Source organism: Oncorhynchus clarkii, chromosome 20, assembly GCF_045791955.1.
Source record: "Oncorhynchus clarkii lewisi isolate Uvic-CL-2024 chromosome 20, UVic_Ocla_1.0, whole genome shotgun sequence".
NCBI classification, from domain to species: domain Eukaryota; kingdom Metazoa; phylum Chordata; class Actinopteri; order Salmoniformes; family Salmonidae; genus Oncorhynchus; species Oncorhynchus clarkii.
Window position 1 is genome coordinate 59,941,769 of NC_092166.1, and position 27,429 is coordinate 59,969,197.

At 40.8% G+C, this 27,429-nt stretch overlaps 1 protein-coding gene across 3 annotated transcripts in view; it reads left to right on the forward strand.

Annotated features, from left to right (window-relative positions):
* The window catches only part of LOC139375612 (carbonic anhydrase-related protein 10-like), a 296,785-nt gene that overhangs the window by 30,865 nt on the left and 238,491 nt on the right, over positions 1-27,429 (forward strand). For all 3 annotated transcript variants that reach the window (XM_071117403.1, XM_071117405.1, XM_071117404.1), the window contains exon 3: positions 18,167-18,241. In XM_071117403.1, the coding sequence (XP_070973504.1) occupies positions 18,167-18,241 (75 nt within the window). The remainder of the gene's footprint in view (positions 1-18,166; positions 18,242-27,429) is intronic.

Sequence of the window (27,429 nt, forward strand, 5' to 3'; positions counted from 1 at the left end):
AATCTAAAACAAAAACCTTGATTATTATTATCTTTGGTCAGTCTCACCGGGGGAATGGAAGGAGAGAGCAGGGACCATGAGAGGCGGACCTTCTCCTGCTCTCTCCCTCCGCTAAGACTACTGCCGTGCTCAAAAATCTCTTACTTCCAACTTCAGTGCATTCAAGACAACTGGTAACTGGGAAAAAATACTAGATCCGACTGGTAATAATCGATTTGAACAGTCATCCTTTCAGGAGCTCCGACTTTCCGACTTTCCGACCTGAAGATCATTGACATCATGATTTGCCCTAATTTTTTTTCCAGTTCCCAGTTGTCTTGAAAGCACCATGACCATCAGACTATCAGTCAAGTAAAATAAAAAAATCTAATTATTTGCAAATTATTTAAATTTATGTTCAGCTGTGCCTCGCAAGTGCTACACCAACTGATCTATTTTGTTATCAAAGCTCAAGTTATGAAATATAATGGTCTGAGAAGAACAACATTGGTAGGCCAGGCATATAGCCAATATGCTGTGATAATATATTAGGCCTACTGCACAAACCTAATTCCTACAGAACAGTTTTTATTAGGTTAATGTAAAATTATTTTTTTTTACATTCTGAGCATTAGATCTTGGCTTGCTTTTTGACTGCAAAAGTGATCTTGTCTCAGAAAAGGTTGGCAACCAGTGTTTTGGAAGAACCATACAGGTTTTTAAATTCTGGTTAGCCATATTTTCTGGCTCCCAAGTGGCGCTGTGGTCTAAAGGACTACATCTCAGTGTTAGAGGCGTCACTACAGACCTAGTTCGATTCCAGGCTGAATCACAACCGACCGTGATTGGGAGTCCCATAGGGTGGCGCACAATTGTCCCAGGGTCTTCCGGGTTAGGGCATGGCCGTCATTGTAAAGAATAATTTCTTCTTAACTGACTTGCCTAGTTAAATTACAAATATCGTTAAAATTCCTTAAGTCTTATTATTGTTTTAAATAAGTTGAATTTAGAACCACTGATCTAATCAACTATACTCCTTTGACACAAGGCCGTACTTGAACTTGGCGACTTTTTGCCACATTTCAGGCTTCACACATAAAGATATAAAACTGTATTTTTTGTGAAGAATCAACAACAAGTGGGACACAATCATGAAGTGGAACGACATTTATTGGATATTTCAAACTTTTTTAACAAATCAAAAACCGAAAAATTGGGCGTGCAAAATTATTCAGCCCCTTTACTTTCAGTGCAGCAAACTCTCCCCAGAAGTTCAGTGAGGATCTCTGAATGATCCAAAGTTGACCTAAATGACTAATGATGATAAATACAATCCACCTGTGTTTAATCAAGTCTCCGTATAAATTCACCTGCACTGTGATAGTCTCAGAGGTCCGTTAAAAGCGCAGAGAGCATCCCGAAGAACAAGGAACACACCAGGCAGGTCCGAGATACTGTTGTGAAGAAGTTTAAAGCCGGATTTGGATACAACAAGATTTCCCAAGCTTTAAACATCCCAAGGAGCACTGTGCAAGCGATAATATTGAAATGGAAGGAGTATCAGACCACTGCAAATTTACCAAGACCTGGCCGTCCCTCTAAACTTTCAGCTCATACAAGGAGAAGACTGATCAGAGATGCAGCCAAGAGGCCCATGATCACTCTGGATGAACTGCAGAGATCTACAGCTGAGGTGGGAGACTCTGTCCATAGGACAACAATCAGTCGTATATTGCACAAATCTGACCTTTATGGAAGAGTGGCAAGAAAGCCATTTCTTAAAGATATCCATAAAAAGTGTTGTTTAAAGTTTGCCACAAGCCACCTGGGAGACACACCAAACATGTGGAAGAAGGTGCTCTGGTCAGATGAAACCAAAATTGAACTTTTTGGCAACAATGCAAAACGTTATGTTTGGCGTAAAAGCAACACAGCTGAACACACCATCCCCACTGTCAAACATGGTGGTGGCAGCATCATGGTTTGGGCCTGCTTTTCTTCAGCAGGGACAGGGAAGATGGTTAAAATTGATGGGAAGATGGATGGAGCCAAATACAGGACAATTCTGGAAGAAAACCTGATGGAGTCTGCAAAAGACCTGAGACTGGGACGGAGATTTGTCTTCCAACAAGACAATGATCCAAAACATAAAGCAAAATCTACAATGGAATGGTTCAAAAATAAACATATCCAGGTGTTAGAATGGCCAAGTCAAAGTCCAGACCTGGATCCAGTCGAGAATCTGTGGAAAGAACTGAAAACTGCTGTTCACAAATGCTCTCCATCCAACCTCACTAAGCTCGAGCTGTTTTGCAAGGAGGAATGGGAAAAAATGTCAGTCTCTCGATGTGCAACACTGATAGAGACATACCCCAAGCGACTTACAGCTGTAATTGCAGCAAAAGGTGGCGCTACAAAGTATTAACTTAAGGGGGCTGAATAATTTTGCACGCCCAATTTTTCAGTTTTCGATTTGTTAAAAAAGTTTGAAATATCCAATAAATGTCGTTCCACTTCATGATTGTGTCCCACTTGTTGTTGATTCTTCACAAAAAAATACAGTTTTATATCTTTATGTTTGAAGCCTGAAATGTGGCAAAAGGTCGCAAAGTTCAAGGGGGCCGAATACTTTCGCAAGGCACTGTATGTGAGTCTTTCACGAGACACCATCACTGGCCATATTCTCTATTGAGAGAGAGCGAGAGAGAGAGAGAGAGAGAGAGAGGCTCGATCCCCCAGCCATCACATCTGCTGCTGAGGGTTCTCAAGACTGTCAGAATGACACGACCTCCACACAGATGTAATTTACTAGAGGGAGCAGAGCGTGATTTAAATGCTAAAACAGCACAAGGCCTCAACATTGCAAGGTAGCATGAGTAATGCGTCAGTACATTAGTGTTTTCACGATACCAGAATTTTCACTTCGATACGAGGTTTAGAATCACAATACTCAATTCCATCATGATAATAGATACCAAAAGGATACCACGGGGAAAAAAATATAATCTCTGGGAGAGACATGAGAGAGACCATTCGACTCTTTATAAATTTTTGGGGTGGCAAACATCTTTGAAATCAGTATATGTAGCGTATCACAAACAAACTACTATGGTAGTGAATTGATGTTAGCTTTAGCTGTCAGCTAGCAAGGAAAGTTTGCTTACAAAGCTGGAAGCAACCGGTATCTTCTTGCATTGCAAAGTGTTCTAGCCTGTGTGGACATTGTTTTGTGAACAGTAATTAACAGTTTCAACTTCTCTACATTCCGTGTTGTATTATTCAAGTGTGTTAACTTCTGTGCAGCATGAGTGGGGAGCTAATATGATGCAGCCCTGAGACCAAAGAGCGCAGACGAAATGAGCATGGTTTTCATCAAGCCAGCTTCTTTCTATGGTGCTACCCGTTCCAGGGTTAGGACTGTAACCACCAGAGGACTCTAAAATTAGATTTTACTGAGAGTTCATGAGATGAATTCTGCAAACATCGTTTCCACTCCGATAATGAGAATGGTTAATGACTGTAATTAATACATTCATTCAATACATTGGAATACAAAAGAAGCCATCCGCCCATGATGGGCTATTAGCAAGACAATAGACTCTTGCCAAGAAGGAGGGTAGGAAAGAAGGGAAGGGGAGCATAGAATTTAAAGACACTGCACAGTAGCCAAATAAACATATATTTTGAAATAGTACAAAAAAAATGTAATTCAATAATATATTTCTACCAAGGCAGATGCTGTGTTTTTGCTTGATGGCTAATATTAAAAACAGTCAAATGCATTCTCTCCGTTGCCCACACAGACTTTAAACATTTGGATAATAAAGCATTTGAAGGTTGACATTGGTTGATTTTAACTCCACTGACACTGAAGTTTTATCGTTTATTTACATATTAGGGTACCTAAGGTTTGATTATAAACATTGTTTGACTTGTTTGGAAAAGTTTATTAGTAACGTTTGGTATTCATTTTGTATGCATTTTGATGGAGGGAAACTGGGTGGATTATTGACTGAAGCGCGCCAGCTAAACTGAGTTTTTATGGATATAAAGAAGGAAATTATCAAACAAAAGGACGATTTGTGATGTATCTGGGACCTTTTGGAGTGCCAACAGAAGAAGATCATCAAAGGTAAGGCATTTATTATATCGCTATTTCTGACTTTTATGTCGCACCTGCCTGGTTGAAATATGTTTTTCATGCTTTTGTATGCGGGGCACTGTCCTAAAATAATCTCAAGATGTGCTTTCGCCGTAAAGCCTTTTTAAAATCTGACACATCGGCAGGATTAAACATTCCCAGAAAGGATTGATTATTATAACTTATCGCAGGCCTAAAACCTAAGGGTTTAACCTTCTGAATTAATGATTATATTGAAGATAGAAGCCGTCTCTTAATGAGTTCCGAGAGCCAATCTGTTATCCAACGATTATTATTATTGTTATTAACCCTGCATTATAATTATATGTATAAATTATATGTATAAAAGCCCCTTAGATATTAGATAAAATATATATTTTCAAAACACTTAGCAGGACAATAGACACGATGTGGTCCCAAAAACACCTCTCTGACGTAGAGTCCAGCATATCTCGTGATGATGTTATGGAATGTCTCACCAGCTTTGATCCATGCCTGGGCCTGCAGCACACAAAGTTCTTTGTTTGTCAGACGAATCATTGGGTCGAAACTACAGAACAGTACAAAACACATGGTTAATGTTCTGGGAAAAAAAATGATATATATATATATACACACACACACTACCGTTCAAAGGTTTGGGATCACTTAGAAATGTCATTGTTTTTGAAAGAAAAGCACTATTTTTGTCCATTATAATAACATCAACTTGATCAGAAATGCAGTGTAGACATTGATAATGATGTAAATGACTATTGTAGCTGGAAATGGCAGATTTTTTTATGGAATATCTACATAGGCGTACAGAGGCCCATTATCTGCAACCATCACTCCTGAGTTCCAATGGCATATTGTGTTAGCTAATCCAAGTTAATAATTTTAAAGGCTAATTGATCATTAGAAAACCCTTTTGCAATTATGTTAGCACAGCTGAAAACCTTTGTGCTAATTAAAGTAGCAATAAAACTGTTCATCATTAGACTAGTTGAGTATCTGGAGCATGAGATTTTGTGGGTTCAATCACAGGCTCAAAATGGCCAGAAACAAATACCTTTCTTCTGAAACTCGTCAGTCTATTCTTGTTCTGAGAAATTAAGGCTGTTCCATGCGAGAAATTGCCAAGAAACTGAAGATCTTAGACAACGCTGAGTGTTCTACTCCCTTCACAGAACAGCGCAAACTGGCTCTAACCGGAATATAACGATGAGGGGGGGCTTGTACCTGCAAAACACCAGTCTCAACGTCAAAAGTGAAGAGGTGACTCCAGGATGCTGGCTTTATGGTCAGAGTTCCTCTGTCTAGTGTCTGTGTTCTTTTGTCCATCCTAATCTTTTATTTTTATTGGCCAGTCTGAGATATGGCTTTTTCTTTGCAACTTAGTAGCCTACTCCCGACCGGTTATGTTGTACAGCGCCATATTTTCCTGACAGAAACCCTTGTTTTTTTCTGTTTTTCTTGGAATAGAAATACAATAATATTAATCAAATTAATTAAGCAACATTTCCTAAAATCATTCCCGTATACTATGTTCTTACAAAAAAAGGTTTTAAATTATCTAGTGCAGCCAATATTGAAAACAATCAAATGCTTCTCAAAGATGCCCTCTGGTGTTCAAACTAGCACTAACTAGCATTGATGGCAACAATGGCTGACACTTAAATAGCGTGCCATAGAATTATGCAGCAGCCCGCAAGCTGTGCTGCGGTACTACGCAATTTTTAAAGGAAGAACCACTGAATCTAGGCCTATATGCAGGAACGAAAGCACATATTGTCAGAAATGTATCATATCTGTAGTCATTACCTGATCATATATGTATCCGTACATGATATATGAATCATAGATATTTTAATATTCATCGTGTCGGATCAAAAATGGGCTAAATCCGACTCATGAAATGTACAGCACTGAAATAGTTTTACCTTTTCAGGTGCTTTACCTACATTTGCACCATATTCAGAAGTATGCTATAAAAGGCACGGAAATCTAAACATCATCATATTTAATCCAAGTTGCTATTTCCAAAGCACATGTCTGCTTTTTCTGTTTTAAAAATGCAGCATAGCAAATCCAGAGCTCAAATCCCAACACATGTTTTCTGGAACGATGCAAACGTAGCCCAATCTTTGGGAAAAATGTCGATACACATGCTTGCCCCGTTTGTTATTATGGACGATGGGATGGGGGCGGATTGGGTCAACGTGGTGGTACTGTGATCCACTCCAAACTGTCAATGCACAAATCATAAATCAAAATTGTGGCGATATTGCAAGAAAATAGTCATTTCAATTAACCATACCACAAGGTATCTACTCTACCTGCTTCATTCATGATGAGAAAGCTAACTGGAAACTAGCTTTCTAGCCAAGTTGCTAGCAAATTATCTTATATTAAGCTCTAAAAGCTTAATCTGTTGGGGTCTACTAAGTTAACACATGGAATTGTTTTAAAATGGCCATAGCATGGATCATTTAGCTACTTGATTTAAACAAGACAAAAAGGTTTTGAAGTGTCTGTCCTATATCTAGGAGATATAAAAAAAAGCTCAGGAAATACTGTATATATTGTTTTTTGGACACATATTTTTGTTGGCACAAAACTACCTTCATACTTCCATTCATTTGTTATCTTCAGACGAGTCCCATGACACTTGCGGGGGTTGTAGAGCAAAACGGAGAACACCATCATCTTCGTGAGAGTCTCTCGTCTCCTGTTTGTAGCCCAAAAGGTTTGGACGCTGCAGACAGAAGTTGGCACATCAACGTTACCGACTTCAGACGAGTCCCGTGGGGCTTGTGGGGGTCATCGAGCAAAACGGAGAACACCATCGCGTCTCATCTGTCCATAGAGTGGTCTTATTAGTTCGGACGTTACAGAATTTTCAGGAAAGTCTCATGGTCTGACAAACACAACTGTAGCTCGGCCACCTTCCACCGCAGAAGCGGAAGTCCGACATAGGCGGATGCAGTGGATTGAGACGCATCCCATTCAAAACCAGATATCTCTAGCTTAAACTGGCGGATTTTGATGGGGGTTGTTTTATTATGTTACTTAGATTGACGCCCGGATACGTCAATAGACTCTTAATTAAGCCGTAACACAAAATACGCCTGAACGTTTTAAAACAATTTTTTGGGCATATAAACTTTTTATTTAGTCTATCAAAATGCATATCAAGATTGTGATATGGACCTCAGACAAAAGCATATGCATTGTATTTTTGCTGAGAAAATATGCTATGTAGGCCTACTGTCAGGATTTGTCTTCAGATATAGAAAAATAAGATGCCAACATAAGCCTATCTCAGGATATCTAATGAGTCCATATCCGGCCATACCATGACGGATATCCGGAGGAAATATCAAAATGTTATGTGCAGGACAGAAAAATATGGATTGCATATTTGTCAAATTATTAAGCATGTTCTGAAAACTCAGAAATGCATCAGAAATTGTCCTTATTTTCATCATATTAAGATCCGGATATGAACCTCAACCAAGAGATGAATATCTGGACCCAATATAGAGTAGTTTCATATCTTTAATTTGCTGAGAAAACACAGTTACGCTATGTATTTGTTAACATGAAGAGAGAAAACAGGATGTCACATATCTCAGGATATTGAATGAGTCCATATCCGGCCATAGGAAATGTCCATGTGTCCATCGTTTTTATTGCTATCTACCTGTACTATTAGTTCATGGATTTCCCTTGTTAGTCTTGTTTCTTTAGCCAGAATCGGCTTTTTATTATTGATGAATATTGAATTGAATGACCCCTGAAGGTACATTTAAAAGTGTCCCAAACAATAAGGGGATTTGCTGAACCTATATTATACTGGAAAAATTCAGTTATAAATTATTTTGTCTTAGTTAGAAATAAGTTATCCTCCAGTAAACTTTGATTACATTTCCAATATCCCGTCCACGTGGAAAATCTATAAGAGTTACGTGAATGCCAATTAGATGATGATCCGATCGCATTCTGTCTCCTATTAAAACTTTTTTAAACCTTTGATGCAAAAGAGAAAGAGACAAGAAAGTAGTCAAGACGACTAGCTTGATTAAGTCTCCCCCATGTATATCTCACTAGGTTGGGTTTTTTTTAGTCTCCAAATATCCACTATTTCTAATGTGTCCATAATATTAGTGATTTCCTTAAGGGCACAGTGATGATTTTTTTGTAGAGTGATTACCTTTACGGTCCATTGAGGGACTGTGTTATTGTCTCCTACCATAATGATTAGATCATTTGTTGCCTGTAAATTAAATAAATTGGTATAAATGTTTTTAAAGAAATGTGGATCATCCTGATTTGGACCATATATATTAATGAGCCAAATCTCTTTTTCGTCAACTTTCATATTCAAAATGATCTACCTTCCTTGCGAATCATTCATGATTATTTGCACATTCAGATCAACATTTTTGTTAATTAATATCATCACACCCTTTGAGTTCCTTTGTCCATGACAGAAAATTATTTCACCACCCCATTCCTTTTTCCAAGCAAATTCATCTAAGGATGTAGAGTGAGTTTCCTGTAAACAGTTTATGTTATATTCCCTTTCTTTTAGCCATGTAAAGACTGATCTTCTTTTTTTATAATCTGCCAAACCATTACAATTATAACCACCTGTACTTATTTCACCCCTTACCATAACTAGATACTATTCTCAGGCTAAATTGATCATAATTAGTGCTTGTAAAGTTACTGCCATCAGAGGTATTATGAAGGTCAAAACTAGAGCTTTCAAATGTCTGATATTTAGAATTCAAGAAATAGGTTCTAGCAATATTTGTTTTATTCCCTTGCCTGTTTGCCTGTGAGCCAATGCCACAGATGTTAGAAAATTGGGACAAATTATGTGTGTCACAAATCTGAATAGGTTGAAGTGTATGATATTGGATATGATATAATGAGAGTGTGTATGATGTCTGTATAAGAGTAAGACTGTAATGTGTGATGTCCAAATAAATAATAACTCTGCCAATTTTGAGTCATAACTCTGCCAATTGAGTGTCTATGTGTGTAACATGTAGTGCGTATAACCTTAATATTCATAATTATAATACATATCGTATCACCATCATAGTTGCTTCATAATTACCTGTAACATAATTGAAACACACATCCCAGCATTTCCATAGCAATTGACGTTTCACATGATCATGAAAGAGACCTTGCATTACTCTAGAGACGGCTTCACTACATCACAAATGTATTCCGTACAATATGTTATTATTCCCCAATGCCCCTATTTTTATATATTCCCCTTGCTTGATGTAAACATATATAAACTTGTAGACGAATACATAAAAAAGATAGACAAACATTAAACACATTAAACTATAAAACAGTTCTCGACAATAGAGAGAGAGGGAGAGAAGAGAAGAGGAAAGAGAGAATGAGAGAAGAGCGACATCAGGTGTGTGTGTGTATGTATAAATCTGTATGTGTAAGCAAGCATGTAGTTGAGTACGTGTGTGTTCATATCCACTTCATAATGTACAGATATTTTAAACAGTTCCCATACCATCTTTTTTTCGTAAACTGAAGTCCCTGTAGAATTTAGTACAGCCACGGTGTTATGTAGCTGTCTCGGAATAGCTGTCCATCTATAAAGAGTTTGTCCACAATGATGAAGGCACGCCTACCATCCATCCTTTGTTGTCTTTGTACAGGAAACAGTGTCTTACAACGTTAGTTTATCTCCTTTGGAAATTGGTAATTGAGACCGAATTTGGTCCCTTTAAGCTCCCTTCCTCTGCTTTTGATCAGCTGCTTTTGTTGATAGTGTTCAAATTTTGCGATGATCGGTCGGGGACCCTTGGTCTTGTCGCTCCGAGCTCCAAGTCTGTGTACTCGGTGGAAAGCCACCTTTTTTACAGTCTCTTTAGGAAGTTTCAATGCAGATTTCATGAATTCTCTGATCGCGCCCTCTGGATTATTGGATGCGTCCTCAGGAATACCGGAAAAAAATTGATTTTCACGCTTGCTATGACTTTATATGTCTAGTAGCGTCTCCTTCATCACCCTGTTTTCCCTGAGTAGACAATCCATGTTGGAATCATATATTTTTACCTTGGCTGTGAGTGTCTTGTTTTCTCTTTGGAGCTTGAGAATTTCACTCTGGCTGAACTCCAAACTCCCCCTCAGCACTGCTACCTCCTCACACAACCTTTCCATTGTTGCATGGATTCCAGCCAGAGCACTAGCCTCTACCTCAATGGTAAGTAAATCGTCCGTGTCTGAAGATGAATCTGTTTTTCCTTTTTTTGTCGGGTTCAAGTTATTCTGTGAGGATCTATCCGGATCTATCCACGAAGGAGTATGTTGTTCCTCCATAGCGTAAAGTTGTTGGTACTCTTCGATTTCCCTCAGGATCTGCTTGGTATCCAGATTGGCTCTATACTGCAACCAGTTGTTTTACGAAAAGATAACAATGAGTCTTTCCCACGATGACGACAGGTGTCTGTAGTACAGCCAGCTATCACTCGCGGAATCCACACACAAAAAAAAGGAACACAAACTTGCAGTCCCAGCCATAAAGGCTAACCGCGTTGTGAAATCCTTAGTGACAAAACTTTAGTTCAGATTAAAATCGATTTAATGAAAAAGGTTTAATGTAAACAACAAACTGAGTGTAGACAGTACAGTGTCCTGTTGCGCGCTCTGATGACGTCTCTCTCTTGTAAGCTCCATTTTATTGTGGAGGATTCTTTCTGCCGTGAATATGCCTGGGACAATGCTGGGGGTAAAGGACCAAAAACCTTACAGACAATACAGACAATGCCTTCATCAAACAACACTGTTTCTGTGACATGGCAGGAGATGTTTTGAAACAATTACTGCTTTGCATACAAGCCAGTGAATTCTATGCGTTACAGCTGGATGAGTCAACAGACAGGCCTGGCACAGCTCCTGGTATATGTCCGTTACATTTATGGGGGGTCAAGACATTCTCCACTGGAAACAACAAGAGAGCATATTTTTTTAAGTACTGGAGAGCTTTGTGACATCAAATGGACTTTGGTGGTCAAGATGTGTTGATATCTGTACTGATGGCACAAAAGCCATGACAGGGAGACATAGTGGAGTGGTAACGTGTGTGCAACAGTTGCTCCCGATGCCACATGGGTACACTGCAGCATCCACCGGGAGGCTCTTGCTGCCAAGGGAATGCCTGAAAGCTTGAAAGACATTTTGGATGCTACTGTGAAAATGGTTAACTTTGTTAAAGCAAGGCCCCTGAACTCTCGTGTATTTTCTGCATTATGCAATGATATGGGCAGCGACCATGTAACACTTGTGCTGGTTATCAAGTGGAAAAGTATTGACACATTTTTTTTTATTTAGAGATTAGCTTAAAGTTTTCTTTACTGACCATAATTTTCATTTGCTTGACTGCTTGCATGATTACGAGTTTCTCACACGACTGGCCTATTTGAGTGATGTTTTTTCTCACCTGAATGATCTGAATCTAGGATTACAGGGACTCTCCGCAACTATATTCAATACGCAGGACAAAATTGATGCTATGATTAAGAAGTTGGAGCTCTTCTCTGTCTGCATTAACAAGGACAACACACAGGTCTTTCAATCATTTTATGATTTTTTTGTGTGCTATTGGACTCAAGCTTACGGACAATGTCAAATGTGATATAGCGAAGCACCTGAGGGAGCTGAGTGCGCAATTATGCAGGTGCTTACCTGAAATTGACGAAACAAACACCTGGATTCATTATCCCTTTCATGCCCTGCCTCCAGTCCACTTGCTAATATCTGAACAAGAGAGCCTCATCGAAATTGCAACAAGCGGTTCTGTGAAAATTGAATTTAATCAGAAGCTACTGACAGATTTCTGGATAGGGCTGTGCTCAGAGTAACCTGCATTGGCAAATCATGATGTTTTGACACTGATGCCCTTTGCAACCACATACCTATGTGAGAGTGGACTGTGTGTGGAAAATGATTTAAGACTGAGACGTTCTCCGAACATTGCAGTGTTATGTGCTTCCTTTCAAGCATACCCTTCTCATTAACCTGTGGTGAGTTATTCACAATTTTTTAGGAACAAATAAGGTTTTATATGTAAGATGGTTAAATAAAGAGCAAAATTATTGATTATTATTATATTATTATTATTATAGTACCAGTGCCCTGGTCCTATAAGAGCTCTTTGTCACTTCCAACGAGTCGGGTTGTGACAAAAACTCACACTCATTCTTATGTTTAATAAATGTATCGTATAATGTGTGTGCGGCAGGCTTACAATGATGGCATAAAACAACATTTGAGAGTGCGCTGACCCTGGTGCTAGAGGGGGTACACAGCTGAGACTTGAATGTTTGAAGGGGTACGTAACTATAAAAAGTTTGGTAACCGCTGTTCTAGAATATCAAAAACGTGTCCTTTAAAGATATCCCCTGATATCGACCCTTTCACCCAGTGTTGGCTTGATTGAGAGTGTCAGGGGCCCATCCATCGAGTGGATTGGCCCCTGACACACACACACAGCCATTATAGGGCCCCACAGACAGCAGCGGGGTCGGAGATAATTGTCTCATAAGTTAGTATGCACAGCTGTCGGCAAGGTCAAGTTTCATTTATGGATGGACGGGTGTCGCTATTGTCTCACTCTGCTCAGCTTCCTCTCTCTCTCTCTCTCTCTCTCTCTCTCTGTCCCTTGCCCTCTCTATCTCGTCCTGTCTATCCAACCCCTTTCTCTCGATCTCCCCTCTCTCTCTCGCTCCCCCTTTCTCTCTATATATATATATACATTGGGGCAAAAAAGTATTTAGTCAGCCACCAATTGTGCAAGTTCTCCCACTTAAAAAGATGAGATCATTTTCATCATAGGTACACTTCAACTATGACAGACAAAATGAGAAAAAAAATCCTGAAAATCACATTGTAGGATTTTTAATGAATTTATTTGCAAATTATGGTGAAAAATAAGTATTTGGTCACCTACAAACAAGCAAGATTTCTGGCTCTCACAGACCTGTAACTTCTTCTTTATGAGTCTCCTCTGTCCTCCACTCGTTACCTGTATTAATGGCACCTGTTTGAACTTGTTATCAGTATAAAAGGCACCTGTCCACAACCTCAAACAGTTACACTCCAAACTCCACTATGGCCAAGACCAAAGAGCTGTCAAAGGACACCAGAAACAAAATTGTAGACCTGCACCAGGCTGGGAAGACTGAATCTGCAATAGGTAAGCAGCTTGGTTTGAAGAAATCAACTGTGGGAGCAATTATTAGGAAATGGAAGACATACAAGACCACTGATAATCTCCATCGATCTGGGGCTCCACGCAAGATCTCACCCCGTGGGGTCAAAATGATCACTAGAACGGTGAGCAAAAATCCCAGAACCACACGGGGGGACCTAGTGAATGACCTGCAGAGAGCTGGGACCAAAGTAATAAAGCCTACCATCAGTAACACACTACGCCGCCAGGGACTCAAATCCTGCAGTGCCAGACGTGTCCGCCTGCTTAAGCCAGTACATGTCCAGGCCCGTCTGAAGTTTGCTAGAGAGCATTTGGATGATCCAGAAGAAGATTGGGAGAATGTCATATGGTCAGATGAAACCAAAATATTACTTTTTGGTAAAAACTCAACTCGTCGTGTTTGGAGGACAAAGAATGCTGAGTTGCAATCCAAAGAACACCATACCTACTGTGAAGCATGGGGGTGGAAACATCATGCTTTGGGGCTGTTTTTCTGCAAAGGGACCAGGACGACTGATCAGTGTAAAGGAAAGAATGAATGGGGCCATGTATCGTGAGATTTTGAGTGAATTCCTCCTTCCATCAGCAAGGGCATTGAAGATGAAACGTAGCTGGGTCTTTCAGCATGACAATGATCCCAAAAACACCGCCCGGGCAATGAAGGAGTGGCTTCGTAAGAAGCATTTCAAGGTCCTGGAGTGGCCTAGCCAGTCTCCAGATCTCAACCCCATAGAAAATCTTTGGAGAGAGTTGAAAGTCCGTGTTGCCCAGCAACAGCCCCAAAACATCACTGCTCTAGAGGAGATCTGCATGGAGGAATGGGCCAAAATACCAGAAACAGTGTGTGAAAACCTTGTGAAGACTTACAGAAAACATTTTACCTCTGTCATTGCCAACAAAGGGTATATAACAAAGTATTGAGATAAACTTTTGTTATTGACCAAATACTTATTTTGTACCTATGATGAAAATTACAGGCCTCTCTCATCGTTTTAAGTGGGAGAACTTGCACAATTGGTGGCTGACTAAATACTTTTTTGCCCCACTGTATATATATCTATCTATCTATCTATCTATCTAATTTGTCTCCCTTCCTCCTTCTCTCTCTGTCCCTCGCCCTCTCTTTATCTCCTCCTGTCTATCCTACCCCCTCTCTCGATCTCCCTTCTTTCTCTCTCTCCCTCTCTCTCTCTCTCTCTCTCTCTCTCTCTCTCTCTCTCTCTGTGTGTGTGTGTCTTTTTCTGCATGGCTGAGCAGGTGGATTGCAAGTGCATTTTGATGAATATTAATGGAAGTTTTTGACAATTATATGAAAATGAATTGTTTATTTACAGAGTCTACTTGTGTTTATAGGTGGTTGGTAGGGACTTGCCAGGCTAGGCCGGGGTAGGCCGCACACACAGTGTTGCATGGGTATGGAAAGCACGTAGCTAACGATGACTCAGTTCTGAACAATAGAAAATGTTCAATTATCAGGTTATTGGAGTTGATCAGCCATACTTCTTTACAGACCAGTTTTCTGAAAACCTGTCACCAGTCATTTGAAACAACTGAAAATTTAGTAAGCCATTGTCTTGCATTGGAAGTTTATTTGTTTTTTTAACCCTGTAAAGCAGGGGTAGGCAACTAGATTCAGTCAAGGGATGATTTTTTGTCGGAGCGGATGGTCGGGGGCAGGAACATAATTATAATACGCTGTACACAGCAAATTGACCACAACTAGCCTAAAAAGGCAAAAAAATAACGATCATATTATACCTTGAATTACGTTGAGATACGAGTTTCTAAATTAAACAATTATTTTGCTAAATTCCTGGTGATTTTACAGTGTTTTCTTTAATAATTTCTTGATAAAAACTTTAGGGAGCTAAAATAAAATCATTTGCGGACCGGTTTAGGCCCATGGGCCGCCTGTTGCCCACCCCTTATATAAAGGTTTCTAGTTTTAATTACATAGAACAAAGATTAATTAGGTTAATGACTCCTGACAGTCTACTGATCATCTTGACGGGAGAAGGATATTGGCCTTATATTGACACGTGACCTTGCTTGATTGATTGCTTGGAGTCTAGATGGATCCTGATGTGAATACTGACACATTAGTTTTCAGCATCTAAACTACAAATTACTGCTGCGCCTCACTCATATGATCACCATATATGATCATCACTGTTCTGGGTTCAGCTAGGGGCGGGTGAAATTAACAGTGATCAATCATTTTGCCATATGCATCCCCCCATCCCTCCCTCCCTTCCTCCCCTCAGGGTCCCGTCTGCATATCCTTTAATAGATTGGAAGCATTTCCTTTTTGCTGATGCCAGTAAGTGTGTTTCGGGGCCACAGCCAAGCAGTGTGGGAAATGGAACATAACTTTTCTGCTGTCCTGCTGTCTAGCTCTCTCTTTTCTCCCTTTTTTCTCTTTTCTCACTCTCCCACTCTCTCTCTCTTCAGCTCTCTCTCTCACTTTTCTGTCTTTCTCTCTCCCTTCATCCCTCCCTTCTGTCCTGACAATGTTCTCTCCCTCTCTCGCTCTGTTACTCTTCCTCCTCTCCCCTGTCTCGCTGTTACACAGGAAGTGATGATGTCTTGTCTCTAGGCGAGCGCTGCCACAGAATATGGCGGCCAATTGTTCCAGATTTTTTTTTATTATTGCTGTCTGTCTCAGACAGTTCTGAATAATTAACAGGGATAGGCTTGCTCATTACACCCATTAGAAATGACAAAACAAAGAAATCGCTTCAATGTGATGGTTCCATTCCTTCCTCCATTCTACTGATTGTTTTCACAAGTACAGCTCCCCTAAACAGAGTTGATTCTGAGAAAAATGTTGTCACTAGGGTTGCTAAGTAAATCATTTTTGGCCCAAGATTCAGGCTATCTGAAAAGTAGATTTGAATTCATCAAAATTATTTTAGACTTTATGTGTAGACCGGTATCTGTGCCAAGAGCTGGAGAGATACAGTGGCTTAATGCAGTATTTTATGTGGTAACTGCAGCTTCCTCTAAAGCCCCTACTTAAAAAAATAAATAAAAAAATAAAAAATTAATTACCCCTTTTTCTCTCCAAATTTGTGGTGTCCAATTGTGAGTAATTACTATCTTGTCTCATCACTCCAACTCCCGTACGGGCTCGGGAGAGACGAAGGTCGAAAGCCATGCCTCCTCCGAAACACAACCCAACCAAGCCGCACTGCTTCTTAACACAGCGCACATCCAACCCGGATGCCAGCCACACCAATGTGTCTGAGGAAACACAGTGCACCTGGCGACCTTGGTTAGCGTGCACTGCGCCCGGCCCGCCACGGGAGTCGCTGGTGCGCGACGAGACAAGGATATCCCTACCGGCCAAAACCTCCCTAACCCGGACGACGCTAGGCCAATTGTGCGTCGCCCCACGGACCTCCCGGTCGCGGCCGGCTGCGACAGAGAGCCTGGGCGCGAACCCAGGGTCTCTGGTGGCACAGCTAGCGCTGGGATGCAGTGCCCTAGACCACTGCGCCACCCAGGAGGCCCAGCCCCTCCTTATTTTTACTAGGATCCCTAGACCCACACACACATGCATTGACACATACACAGGAGGCCACGTTATTGGTTCTTAGCCTTGACTGTGTTTTTCAGTGGAAGTTCTTCCTGTCGAGACACCTATGGAACAGTGGAGGAGACTCTTATTTACACCTTATAACGTTGTTGAATTCACTGCAATAGTGTAGTTATAGCTATGGAAGAATTGGAAGGATTGGTCCTTTGAGCCATTGTTCAATGGCTATCTGAAACAATTCAATTTCACCCGAACTCTTTACACTGCAATTGTGTTGCTGTCTCATGATGGTTTTTTGGTTTTTAAATATATTGCAGAGAGGCAACACGGACATGTCGGTTATAATAGGTTATAATATTGGAAACACTGACTCACTATGCAATGTTCAGTGACTCTGGCATCAAGGCTGGTGTTTACTTCCATTTCATTTTACATCGGAAGGGGAAAAGCAATCTATCATTTGGAGAAACCAGTCAGCGGCCAGTCAGGATGGTTAAGATCCATTTTTGGGGGCCGTATGCTGTTCGACACCCGCAGGGAGGTAAAACTTCAGACTTTCTGCCAGACGGGTAGCTGTTGATTGTCCAGTTGATTGCCTGGGAGAAAAGAAGGTTTTTGCACTCCTGTGTCCATCCTCTCTATGTAATTGAACCTGCACCTAGTCTAGCGGTAGGCTAGACCCCTCTTCGAAGGCGGTATAAGAACCACCCACCACCCAGTACTTCCATTACTTAGAGGTAAGGCAAGGCAACCTCTAGCCCCTCCATTAAGCCTTCCTTCCCAGTGCAACTGAATGAACAAAACAAGTTGAGGTGTAAAAAGCAATATCCCCAAAGCTCTTCTGGTAATTCTGGGTCTCAACCCTCCCTTTTTAGCGGGACCTTTACCTATTCACCTCAATTATAAAGTCCAGCCCTCCTCTAATCTGGGCTTTTTACTGCGCACAACATAACAGAATGCATTTCCAGACTAATGCGCGAGGAAGGTGTGTGCGTGTACTTACACTTGTATACGTACCAGTATGTGTGATTTGTGTGTAGGATTTCCAATCTCGTGTTCTGTTTGTTCTCTGCCTGTCTTCAGGGAGTATTTGTTTGCCAAGGCCTCTTCCTGAAAAGGTTAGAGAGGTTGGCTGGAAAGGATGAGGATCAACATGGAACATTTACATGAAGGAGTAGAGTCAGCGATGTGAACACAGCAGGTGTTGTCTCTAATTAACATACATCTGATTGACATGCATGTTCTCTGTTTCCTTCCTCTCCGACAGCTCAGCCAAATGTACCTAAAATACATGAGGGATGGTGGGCGTACAAGGAGGTTGTTCAGGGGAGTTTTGTACCAGGTAAGAATCCCTATACTGTACTGTGTGCAGTTAAGACTGCTGTTTATTTTCTGTAAGGTTGATTGTTTTAATGTGAAGTGTGAAGAACATTGCATATTTTCTATTTCATAGCTCGACAGACCTACCTTGCCACAGGCTCTGTTTTTAATGCTTACAAGACATTTGTTGCCTTTGTCATGTAGTTCATGTTGTTTGGTTGCTGATTGACTGGCAGGTGTACAAGGGCCTTTCTTTCTACCTCGTTAATTTCCCTCTATGTGTACCCGTCAGCCCAATTATTTCCTAAGATTGTACTTTTCTGCTGCTGAGCTGTTGAGGGCTTTCGATGATGCCTGCAGGTGTGTGTGTGTGTGTGTGTTGTGTTAATGCATGCCTTTTATTAAAGCCTGCGGATGTGTTATTTTATATGAATGTGTGTGTGTGTGTGTGTGTGTGTGTGTGTGTGTGTGTGTGTGTGTGTGTGTGTGTGTGTGTGTGCATCAGAATGCATTTGCATGCTTTTTTTATTACACCTGCAGTTGTATATGTGTGTATGTCACACAAAATAACAGCTGGGAATCAACTGTCAGCGACTGAGGAGCGCTGTGTGTGTGCGTGCACGTGAGTGTGCGCGCGAGCGTGTCTGTTTGCCAGAGACACATCGTCATTGCAATGCTTTATCTCCAATATAATGTCAGCGCCCCTGTCCTCACAGGCCTTCCTGCACCACTAGCCACTCAGCAGCAGCCGTCACCGCTAATACACTAGTCGTGATCCCCCTGTGCCAGTGAGGGGAGGAGGCACGGTAATCAGACGTTTTACGGCCTACTCTCTCAGGTCTCTGCCATAGAGGAGCTGATAGTAGCCGATAAAGATGTAAACTTTACCCCGTGCGAATTAAGTGACATTACTGAGCTAGGGTGTGATAACCCTGAATCGGTTGATATGGTACTGTGGTAGTTAGAACGAGGACCACAGGGAGACTGTGGGGAGTCGGTCGGTAGTGTTGTTATGGATATTATTGTACCTGTTCAACTATTTTCATGGATAAAACGGTAGCTGTTAACATTTTGTATTAGTATTTGGTTTGACTAATTCCTCAGTCCCTTTCTTTATTCCAAATCATGTCTAGGGCATGGAGATATTAAGTCCCCCATCTATGTCTACTCATAATCAACTGCAAGACGTCCTGGTCCTGGGAATTCACAGGGTGCACATTGTATTTGATCTGTTTAGTTTTTTGAACCCAGCTCTCTGATTCTGTTAATGATTATTCATTGATTAGTTACTTCAGGTATTTCGCTACACCCGCAATAACATCTGCTAAATATGTGTATGTGACCAATAACATTTGATTTGATTTGAGGTTTGATAGTGCTGGGCTGTTACAAACATGCACACTCTGATGGGTCCACTCCACCGGGATTTTTGAACGTTGTTGTACAGTAGGATATTTGTAAAAGCTAACGTGATCCCATGTTGTAGCCTTATGTCACATAACTGACCTTTGCAATATAATGTGCCCTTTCTAAGCTACCCCAATTAGCTTTAGTATTTCCCAAAGGTCAACGAGGACCTTTTAATCTGCTCTGGGGAGACGATTCTCCCAGCCACAGATCTAGGAACAGCTCATTCTCAGTAGATCCTAATGCTAACTATCAGAGGGGGGAATACAAAACTAACCTTAGCTCAGTGTCTAGGGCCAACTCCATCCTAGTCATTCAGTGTACCGTCATCTCTTCAGAGAGCATTGAGAAGCAGCTCTTATTGGCACAGTATGGAGTTAAAGGTCATTTGAGATCATCAGCTTTGAGCATCATCTGGGGTCATTCCAGGAAGCCCGGCCCGGATGTGGATTTTGCTGTTTATTATTGTTGTTTTTTTACATAATTTTCCCCTCTATTCTCTTTATCCCATTTCAGCAGATTTTCTTGTTGATCCTGCTGAAAGATTATTTTAGAGGAGATAAAGCCTGTGCGGAATGGCTGGTTGCTGTGAGCTAGCGTTAGGGAGGGAGGGAGGTAGAGGGGGGGGGCTTGGCAGGATCCAAAGCAGTGGTTGAACCATCTTGAATTGTCATGCTGGGATGAAGAGAGCTTCATGTGGAACAGGTAGCATGCTGTTCAGCCAGACAGAGGTGTCAAGATGAACATGTGGTCGCAGGGCGAGAAAGGAGGTTGCATGAAAGTGAATGGTTAACACTCACTCCCTTCCCTTAACCGAAATGACAATCATTTCAGAAATCTCAGTTTATCTCTTGGTCCAATTTCTCTTATTTTTCGCTCTCTTCCTTTACTTTTTCTCTTCTTTCCCTGTCCCCCCCTCTCTCTTTCTCCGCCCTCTAGTTCTTTAAAATATCCCTTCTCTGTCCTGTGCCATTGGAGCGAGATGCGAGGTAGATAGAGAGAGCGATGCGACTCAGCTGGCCTGGCTAGCTGCTGGTTGTCTCTCTGATGTGTAGCTGGTAGGCATTTGATGGTTCTCTGGTGTGTAGTGTTGGACTGTGTGCTCCTGCACAGACCCTCTCCATGACAGGCACTGGACTAATGAGAGAGAGTGGAGATGGAGAGGACCGGGATCGAGAGAGAGAAAGAGAGACAGAGAGAGAATGAGAATGAGAGAGAGAGAGAGAGAGAGTGGGGGGGCGGGGGGGAACAAGAAAGAGGGGGAGGAGGGTGAGAGGAAGAGACGAGGGTGGGAGATGGAGAGATGAGAGATAAAGAGGAAGAGATGAGGAGAGGCAATTATAACAACCATACAACTATGAACTAGACATGTGTAAGCAGCTTTCACCAATTCAGTGCTATTAGGTCTTTAAGGTCCATGAAGGGAAACGATGGAATCCATCTTCTTTTTCCTACTCTGCACTTGCAACAGTGTAACTATGTACCCCAGATGTAGCACCAGCTTTGCTGCAGTGAAAGTCTTCCAAATTACTGCTCCACTGCTTAAATGATAACAAGTCATGGAAGACTCTTGATCTGAAAAATATCAAATATGAGATATAATCAGACAGAAACAGACAATCAGTATGGTCTGTTGTTGAAGCGTCAAACTCCGTCATCTTTTTTTACACAGTTAACTATAGCACTTTCAATTCTTCATTCCCTTCTCTCTAAAAGTCGGATTTAAAATCCACACTTCTGTTTCGAATAATAATAGTATAAGAGTTAGTTTTCTTTGAAAGGAGGGGATTGATTAACAAATGAAAGGTTTCTTCAGCCTTACTTGAGTCTCGGTACTCAGAGACAAGGAGGATTCACCAATTACAGGTTTCTGAGCTACCGTGTCCAAAACCCGGCTTCCTGAAAATCCCTTTAAAGCCTTTTAACTTAACTCTCCAGTTAAAGGGCAATTCCGATGCTTTTCAACCTCATATTTATCATCTCCAGCACCAACCCAGTGTCTACATATTTGAAAACAATGCGTTTCTATGATCTGTGGTTAAAAATGCAAGAATAAAGGTCCAAAACAATGCTGCTGTGACATCACAGGGTAGGATTAAAAGTTTTAAAAAACACAGTGATTTTCAAAACCTGCCGTGAGTTTTAGTTTTAGGTATTTTCTTGCTCCCCACTTCACTGCGAATCTCATAGTGTTTTATAAAATCACTGTCTTTAAAATGTTTGAACTTTTGATGATGTCATCAGGTAGATGAAATGCACCGTTTTCCCATATGTAGACACTGGTATTGTGCTGGAGATAATGAAATGAGGTTGAAAAGTGGTGGAATTGCCCTTTAAGCCCTTTCAAAATCACTGGCTGCTGCTAATTGTTATATATATATATATATATATTTATTATGTAAGTGTGTGTGTCTGGCAGATAGTGAGTGCTTCTCCGAGTAACAGTCTCTGATCGAAACTCAATTAAACAACACAGAGACGATCTACGAAGGTGCGGCAGCTTTGCAACCTGCGCTTTATTGGGGGAAAATTGATATCCTATAGCACTTTGCCAGCTTCTTTCTGCTAACAGGAACTAGAAGGACTAGCAAAGGGACAATGTGCATTAAAGATCCTTAGTGATGAAACACTGTTAGGGGCTGTTGGAGGAACAATGATGGCTGTTTTGATTGGACCAGTAGATGAGGTTCTGCGTTGTGATTAGTAGTGTTGTTACGATACCAGAATTTTTACTTTATTACCGATACCAGGTTTAGTATCACGATACTCGTTACCGGAATGATACTTAATGCCAAAGTTATACCACGGCAAAGAAAATAAAGCATGTTAGCTTTCACAGAATAACAGAATAACCACTGGGCTTTATTTTTTATTTTTTATATTGAACAATATGTTGATGACTGGTTGAACAACTAAAATAACACATAGTATATCTTATATCCTATATTCAATTTCTTTAAAAAATAAAACACCATATTAAATAACAGAAGCTAATCTTACAGTATCCCTTATCTGAGACGCAGAGCATGCAATAATTTTACAATGACAGGGTAATTTGCTAATCTATGGCCATATCTGGTAAATTTCATTCATTAGACCTATGATTCATTATTCATCTACAGTGCCTTCAGAAAATGTTCACACCCCTTGACTTTTTCAACATTCTGTTGCGTAACAACCTGAATTTAAAATGGATTAAATTGACATTTTGTGTCACTGGCCTACACAATACCCCATAATGTCAAAGTGGAATCATGTATTTAGACATTTTTACAAATGAATAAAAAATGAAAAGTTGAAATGGCTTGAGTCAACAAGTATTTAACCCCTTTGTTATGACAAGCCAACCTGGCCTGGCCTGATTCAGACAGTCTCCTCTGAACAGTTGGTGTTGATATGTGTTACTTGAACTCCGTGAAGCATTTATTTGGGCTGCAGTCTGATGTGCAATTAACTCTAATGAACTTATCCTCTGCAGCAGAGGTACCTCTGGGTCTTCCTTTCCTGTGGCGGTCCTCATGAGAGCCAGTTTCATCATAGCGCTTGATGGTTTTTGCGGCTGCACTTGCAGAAACTTTCAAAGTTCTTGACATTTTCCGGATTGACTGACCTTCATGTCTTAAAGTACTGATGGACTGTCGTTTCTCTTTGCTTAATTGAGCTGCACTTGCCATAATATGAACTTGGTCTTTTACCAAATAGGGCTATCTTCTGTATACCACCCTACCATGTCACAACACAACTGATTGGCTCAAACGCATTAAGAAGGAAATAAATTCCACAAATTGACTTTTAACAAAGCACACCTGTTAATTGAAATGCATTCCAGATGACTTCATGAAGCTGGTTGAGAGAATGCCTAGTGTACAAAGCTGTCATCAAGGCAAAGGGTGGCTACTTTGAAGAATCTCAAATATAAAATAGATTTAGATTTGTTTAACACTTTTTTGGTTACTACATGATTCCATATGTGTTGTTTCACAATTGTGATGTCTTCACTATTGTTCTAGAATGTAGTCAATAAAGACAATACAAATAAATAAATACCCTTTATTGAGTAGGTGTTCCAAAAGGTTTCACTGGTACTATATGTCATTGCCACTCAAAAACAATTTGAATTGAGTTTCCAGTTGAATAACATTACAATGAAAATGTCATGTGTAAAACTGCTTTTCATGTTGTTTTACAACTAAACCTCCCTTGCACTGCACTGCTTTGTAACACATTTTGCATAGTTGTTTTGGTGGGCTGACCTTTACCATCTGCTCTGTAAGCAGTTCCAAAGTGTTCTCACAGTTCCCTTCTGGAACCATTTTGGTCATCAAACTGCCCGCGTGGAGGTATGATGTTTTTGTTAGAAGAAGCCATGCTGTCGGAGTTCTCTCCCCCCTCTGGCTTGCTTCTCAAAAGCTGCTGGCGCTTTGTCATCAGCATGCGCAAGCACAAGTAGCCACTAGCCTGGCTATCTTACTACTGCAAGGGTTATGACGGTTATGGAATTCTGGGTAACGATTAAAATGTCAAAATTAGCTACGTCATACAGTATCTCATGAATACAGCAATGCTTTGGTGACACCCCTGCGTAAAAAACAAATGGTTTTGACTCTGGAACTTTTGGGAAATTAGCTTTTCCTTCTGACTGTGCCGTTCTGCTCGTAAAATTAATACCAGCTTTACCCATTTCATGCAAAAATTAGTAACTGCTATTGGGTAAACTATACCTACTTGAATATAAAGTTGAATACTCCTTTCTCCTAAAATTAATGCATTAAGATGATTATAAATATATTTTTCATAGTTCACAGTTATTGTCCGTAATTGTCAGTTACACGATTACACAATAATTGTGCCAGCCCTAACTACAGCCCCCTTGAGAAGATTCAGACAAATGATTAGACAGACTCAATCCTCTCAATCCCTATATGACGTGAGACACATTTGACAGAAGTACCGACATTAACAAAACTTCTAGTACCGAACCGTTTTTCAGTATCAAAAAAGTACTGACGTTTTGGAATATCGTGCAACAGTAGTGATTGGACCAATAGCTGTGGTTCTGCATTGTGATTGAAGCAGTAGCTATGGTTCTGCTGTGGAGAATTATGGCCCATTGAGTTCTGATGATGATGAGGAAGTGAGTACCAGGCTGCCAGCACCAGGCTAGAGTGGAATTTAGCCAAGATACGGTCAAGGTGTGGAGGAGGACTGTGGGTGCTGTTAGATGTTAGTCTAGGACTATGAAAGTAAACATATTCATTTATTATCTAGTACAGTGTACAGTTGAAGTCGGAAGTTTACATACACCTTAGCCAAATTCATTTAAATTCAGTTTTTCACAATTCCTGACATTTAATCCTTGTAAAATGTCCCTGCCTTAAGTCAGTTAGGATCACCACTTTATTTTAAGATTGTGAAATGTTAGAATAATAGTAGAGAGAAGGATTTATTTCAGCTTTTATTTCTTTCATCACATTCCCAGTGGGTCAGAAGTTTACATACACTCAATTGGTATTTGGTAGCATTGCCTTTAAATTGTTTAACTTGTGTCAAACGCTTCGGGTAGCCTTTCACAAGCTTCCCACAATAAGTTGGGTGAATTTTGGCCCATTCTCCTGACAGAGCTGGAGTAACTGAGTCAGGTTTGTAGGCCTCCTTGCTCGCACAAGCTTTTTCATCATCATTGGTCATTGTCCATTTGGAAGACCCATTTACGACCAAGACTGATGTCTTGAGATGTTCCTTCAATATATCCACATCATTTTCCTGCCTCATGATGCCATCTATTTTGTGAAGTGCACTAGTCCCTCCTGAAGCAAAGCACCCCCACAACATGATGCTGCCACCCCAGTGCTTCACGGTTGGGATGGTGTTCTTTGGCTTGCAAGCCTCCCCCTTTTTCCTCCAAACATGACGATGGTCATTATGGCCAAACAGTTCTATATTTCTATTCATCAGACCAGAGGACATTTCCCCAAAAAGTACGATCTTTGTCCTCATGTGCAGTTGCAAACCGTAGTCTGGCTTTTTTAATGGCGGTATTGTATCAGTGGCTTCTTCCTTGCTGAGCGGCCTTTCAGGTCATGTCAATATAGGACTTGTTTTACTGTGGATGTAGATACTTTTGTACCTGTTTCCTCCAGCATCTTCACAAGTTCCATTGCTGTTGTTCTGGGATTGATTTGCACTTTTTGCACCAAAGTACGTTCATCTCTAGGAGACAGAATGAGTCTCCTTCCTAAGCGGTATGACGGCTGCGTGGTCCCATGGTGTTTATACTTGCATAATATTGTTTGTACAGATGAACGTGGTACCTTCAGGCGTTTGGAAATTTCTCCCAAGAATGAACCAGACTTGTGGAGGTCTACAATTTTTTTTCTGAGGTCTTGGCTGATTTCTTTTGATTTTCCCATGATGTCAAGCAAAGAAGCACTGAGTTTAAAGGTAGGCCTTGAAATAAATCGACAGGTACACCTCCTATTATACATTTTCTACTTAAATATGTTGTGTCTGTAAGCATAGAGTAACATGTTTTGTAGCTTTTGGTAATAGCCGGTTGTCTGTAACGGTGGCTTTTTCTGCCAGTTCAATGGAATCCAATTGCAGGCAGGATTCTTTGTGGATTATACAGTATGAGATTGTTATGCGCTAAGCTTGCCTGCAACTCTGCTATGCTGTCTCAGCCTGTCTACCAATCTCTGCTGCTCTCTCTCTAATGATTCTGTTTGTGCCAATCAATCCAGACGTTGTGTGATACCTGTATCCAATGATGTGTGTTGGGTTATGTAAGACCCACGGTTGTCACAACGTACAAAAGAGCTGAAATGGATCGACACCGGCTCACACAGACCTTTCACTTCTCTTATATCTTGTATGCTCTACTTAGCTAGGGGGTTGGCAGGCACATGCACACACACACACACACACACACACACAGATTGACTGGGCCACAGAGGGTGGAGACAGATGGGGGTAGAAGTCAGTCCTAAGCTCCTTCTCTCTTCATACTTTACTGGGGGATACACACACAAATCCCTCTGATTAACCCACACACAGATAGTTACTGATTGATAGAGACTATTCATTGGATGTCTGTGTGTCTCATTGCTGCTGTGTAGGATTTTGTGGATATTGGGACAATAAAATGCTCCAAACTGGACTCAGTGTGCATTCTTGACTTGAACAGCCCTCCAGAAACACAATCAAATATACAATAAGGGGATCCCTGCAATATACTGTACCTGCAACAGAATGTGACTCGTTGTCAGTCACTGCAGCCTTAGAGGAAGAGGTACATTCACTATGGCTGATTCTCCCATCGTCAGTGAAAGGCATCACGGCGCACGCCACTCACACACACACACACACACACACACACACACACACACACACACACACACACACACACACACACACACTGCAGTGACAACTGTGGGTATTAAGTGGTGGTGTGACCTCTACTTTATTTACCCTCTACTGACTGACGGAGACAGACAGACAGACAGACAGCATGTAGTGAAGGGAAAGGAGATGGAGGGAGGAAAGGAGAGGAGAGAGTGATGATGAGAGGAAAGGTGTGAGGAGAGTAGATAGAGGGGAAGGCAGACAATCTAACTACATAACAACATAATGTTAATCATTTATTTCTATGGTAAATCTTTTGATAAACAAGGTGAATCAAGATGTAGCCTAGGCTTATTCACAATACAGGTGAATGCATCTTCAATGGGAGTTTGTGCATGCATTGAGTTATTGAGCTTGTTTTGGCTGATTTCATGGGGCTACAGATGAAAAACAATCTGTTTC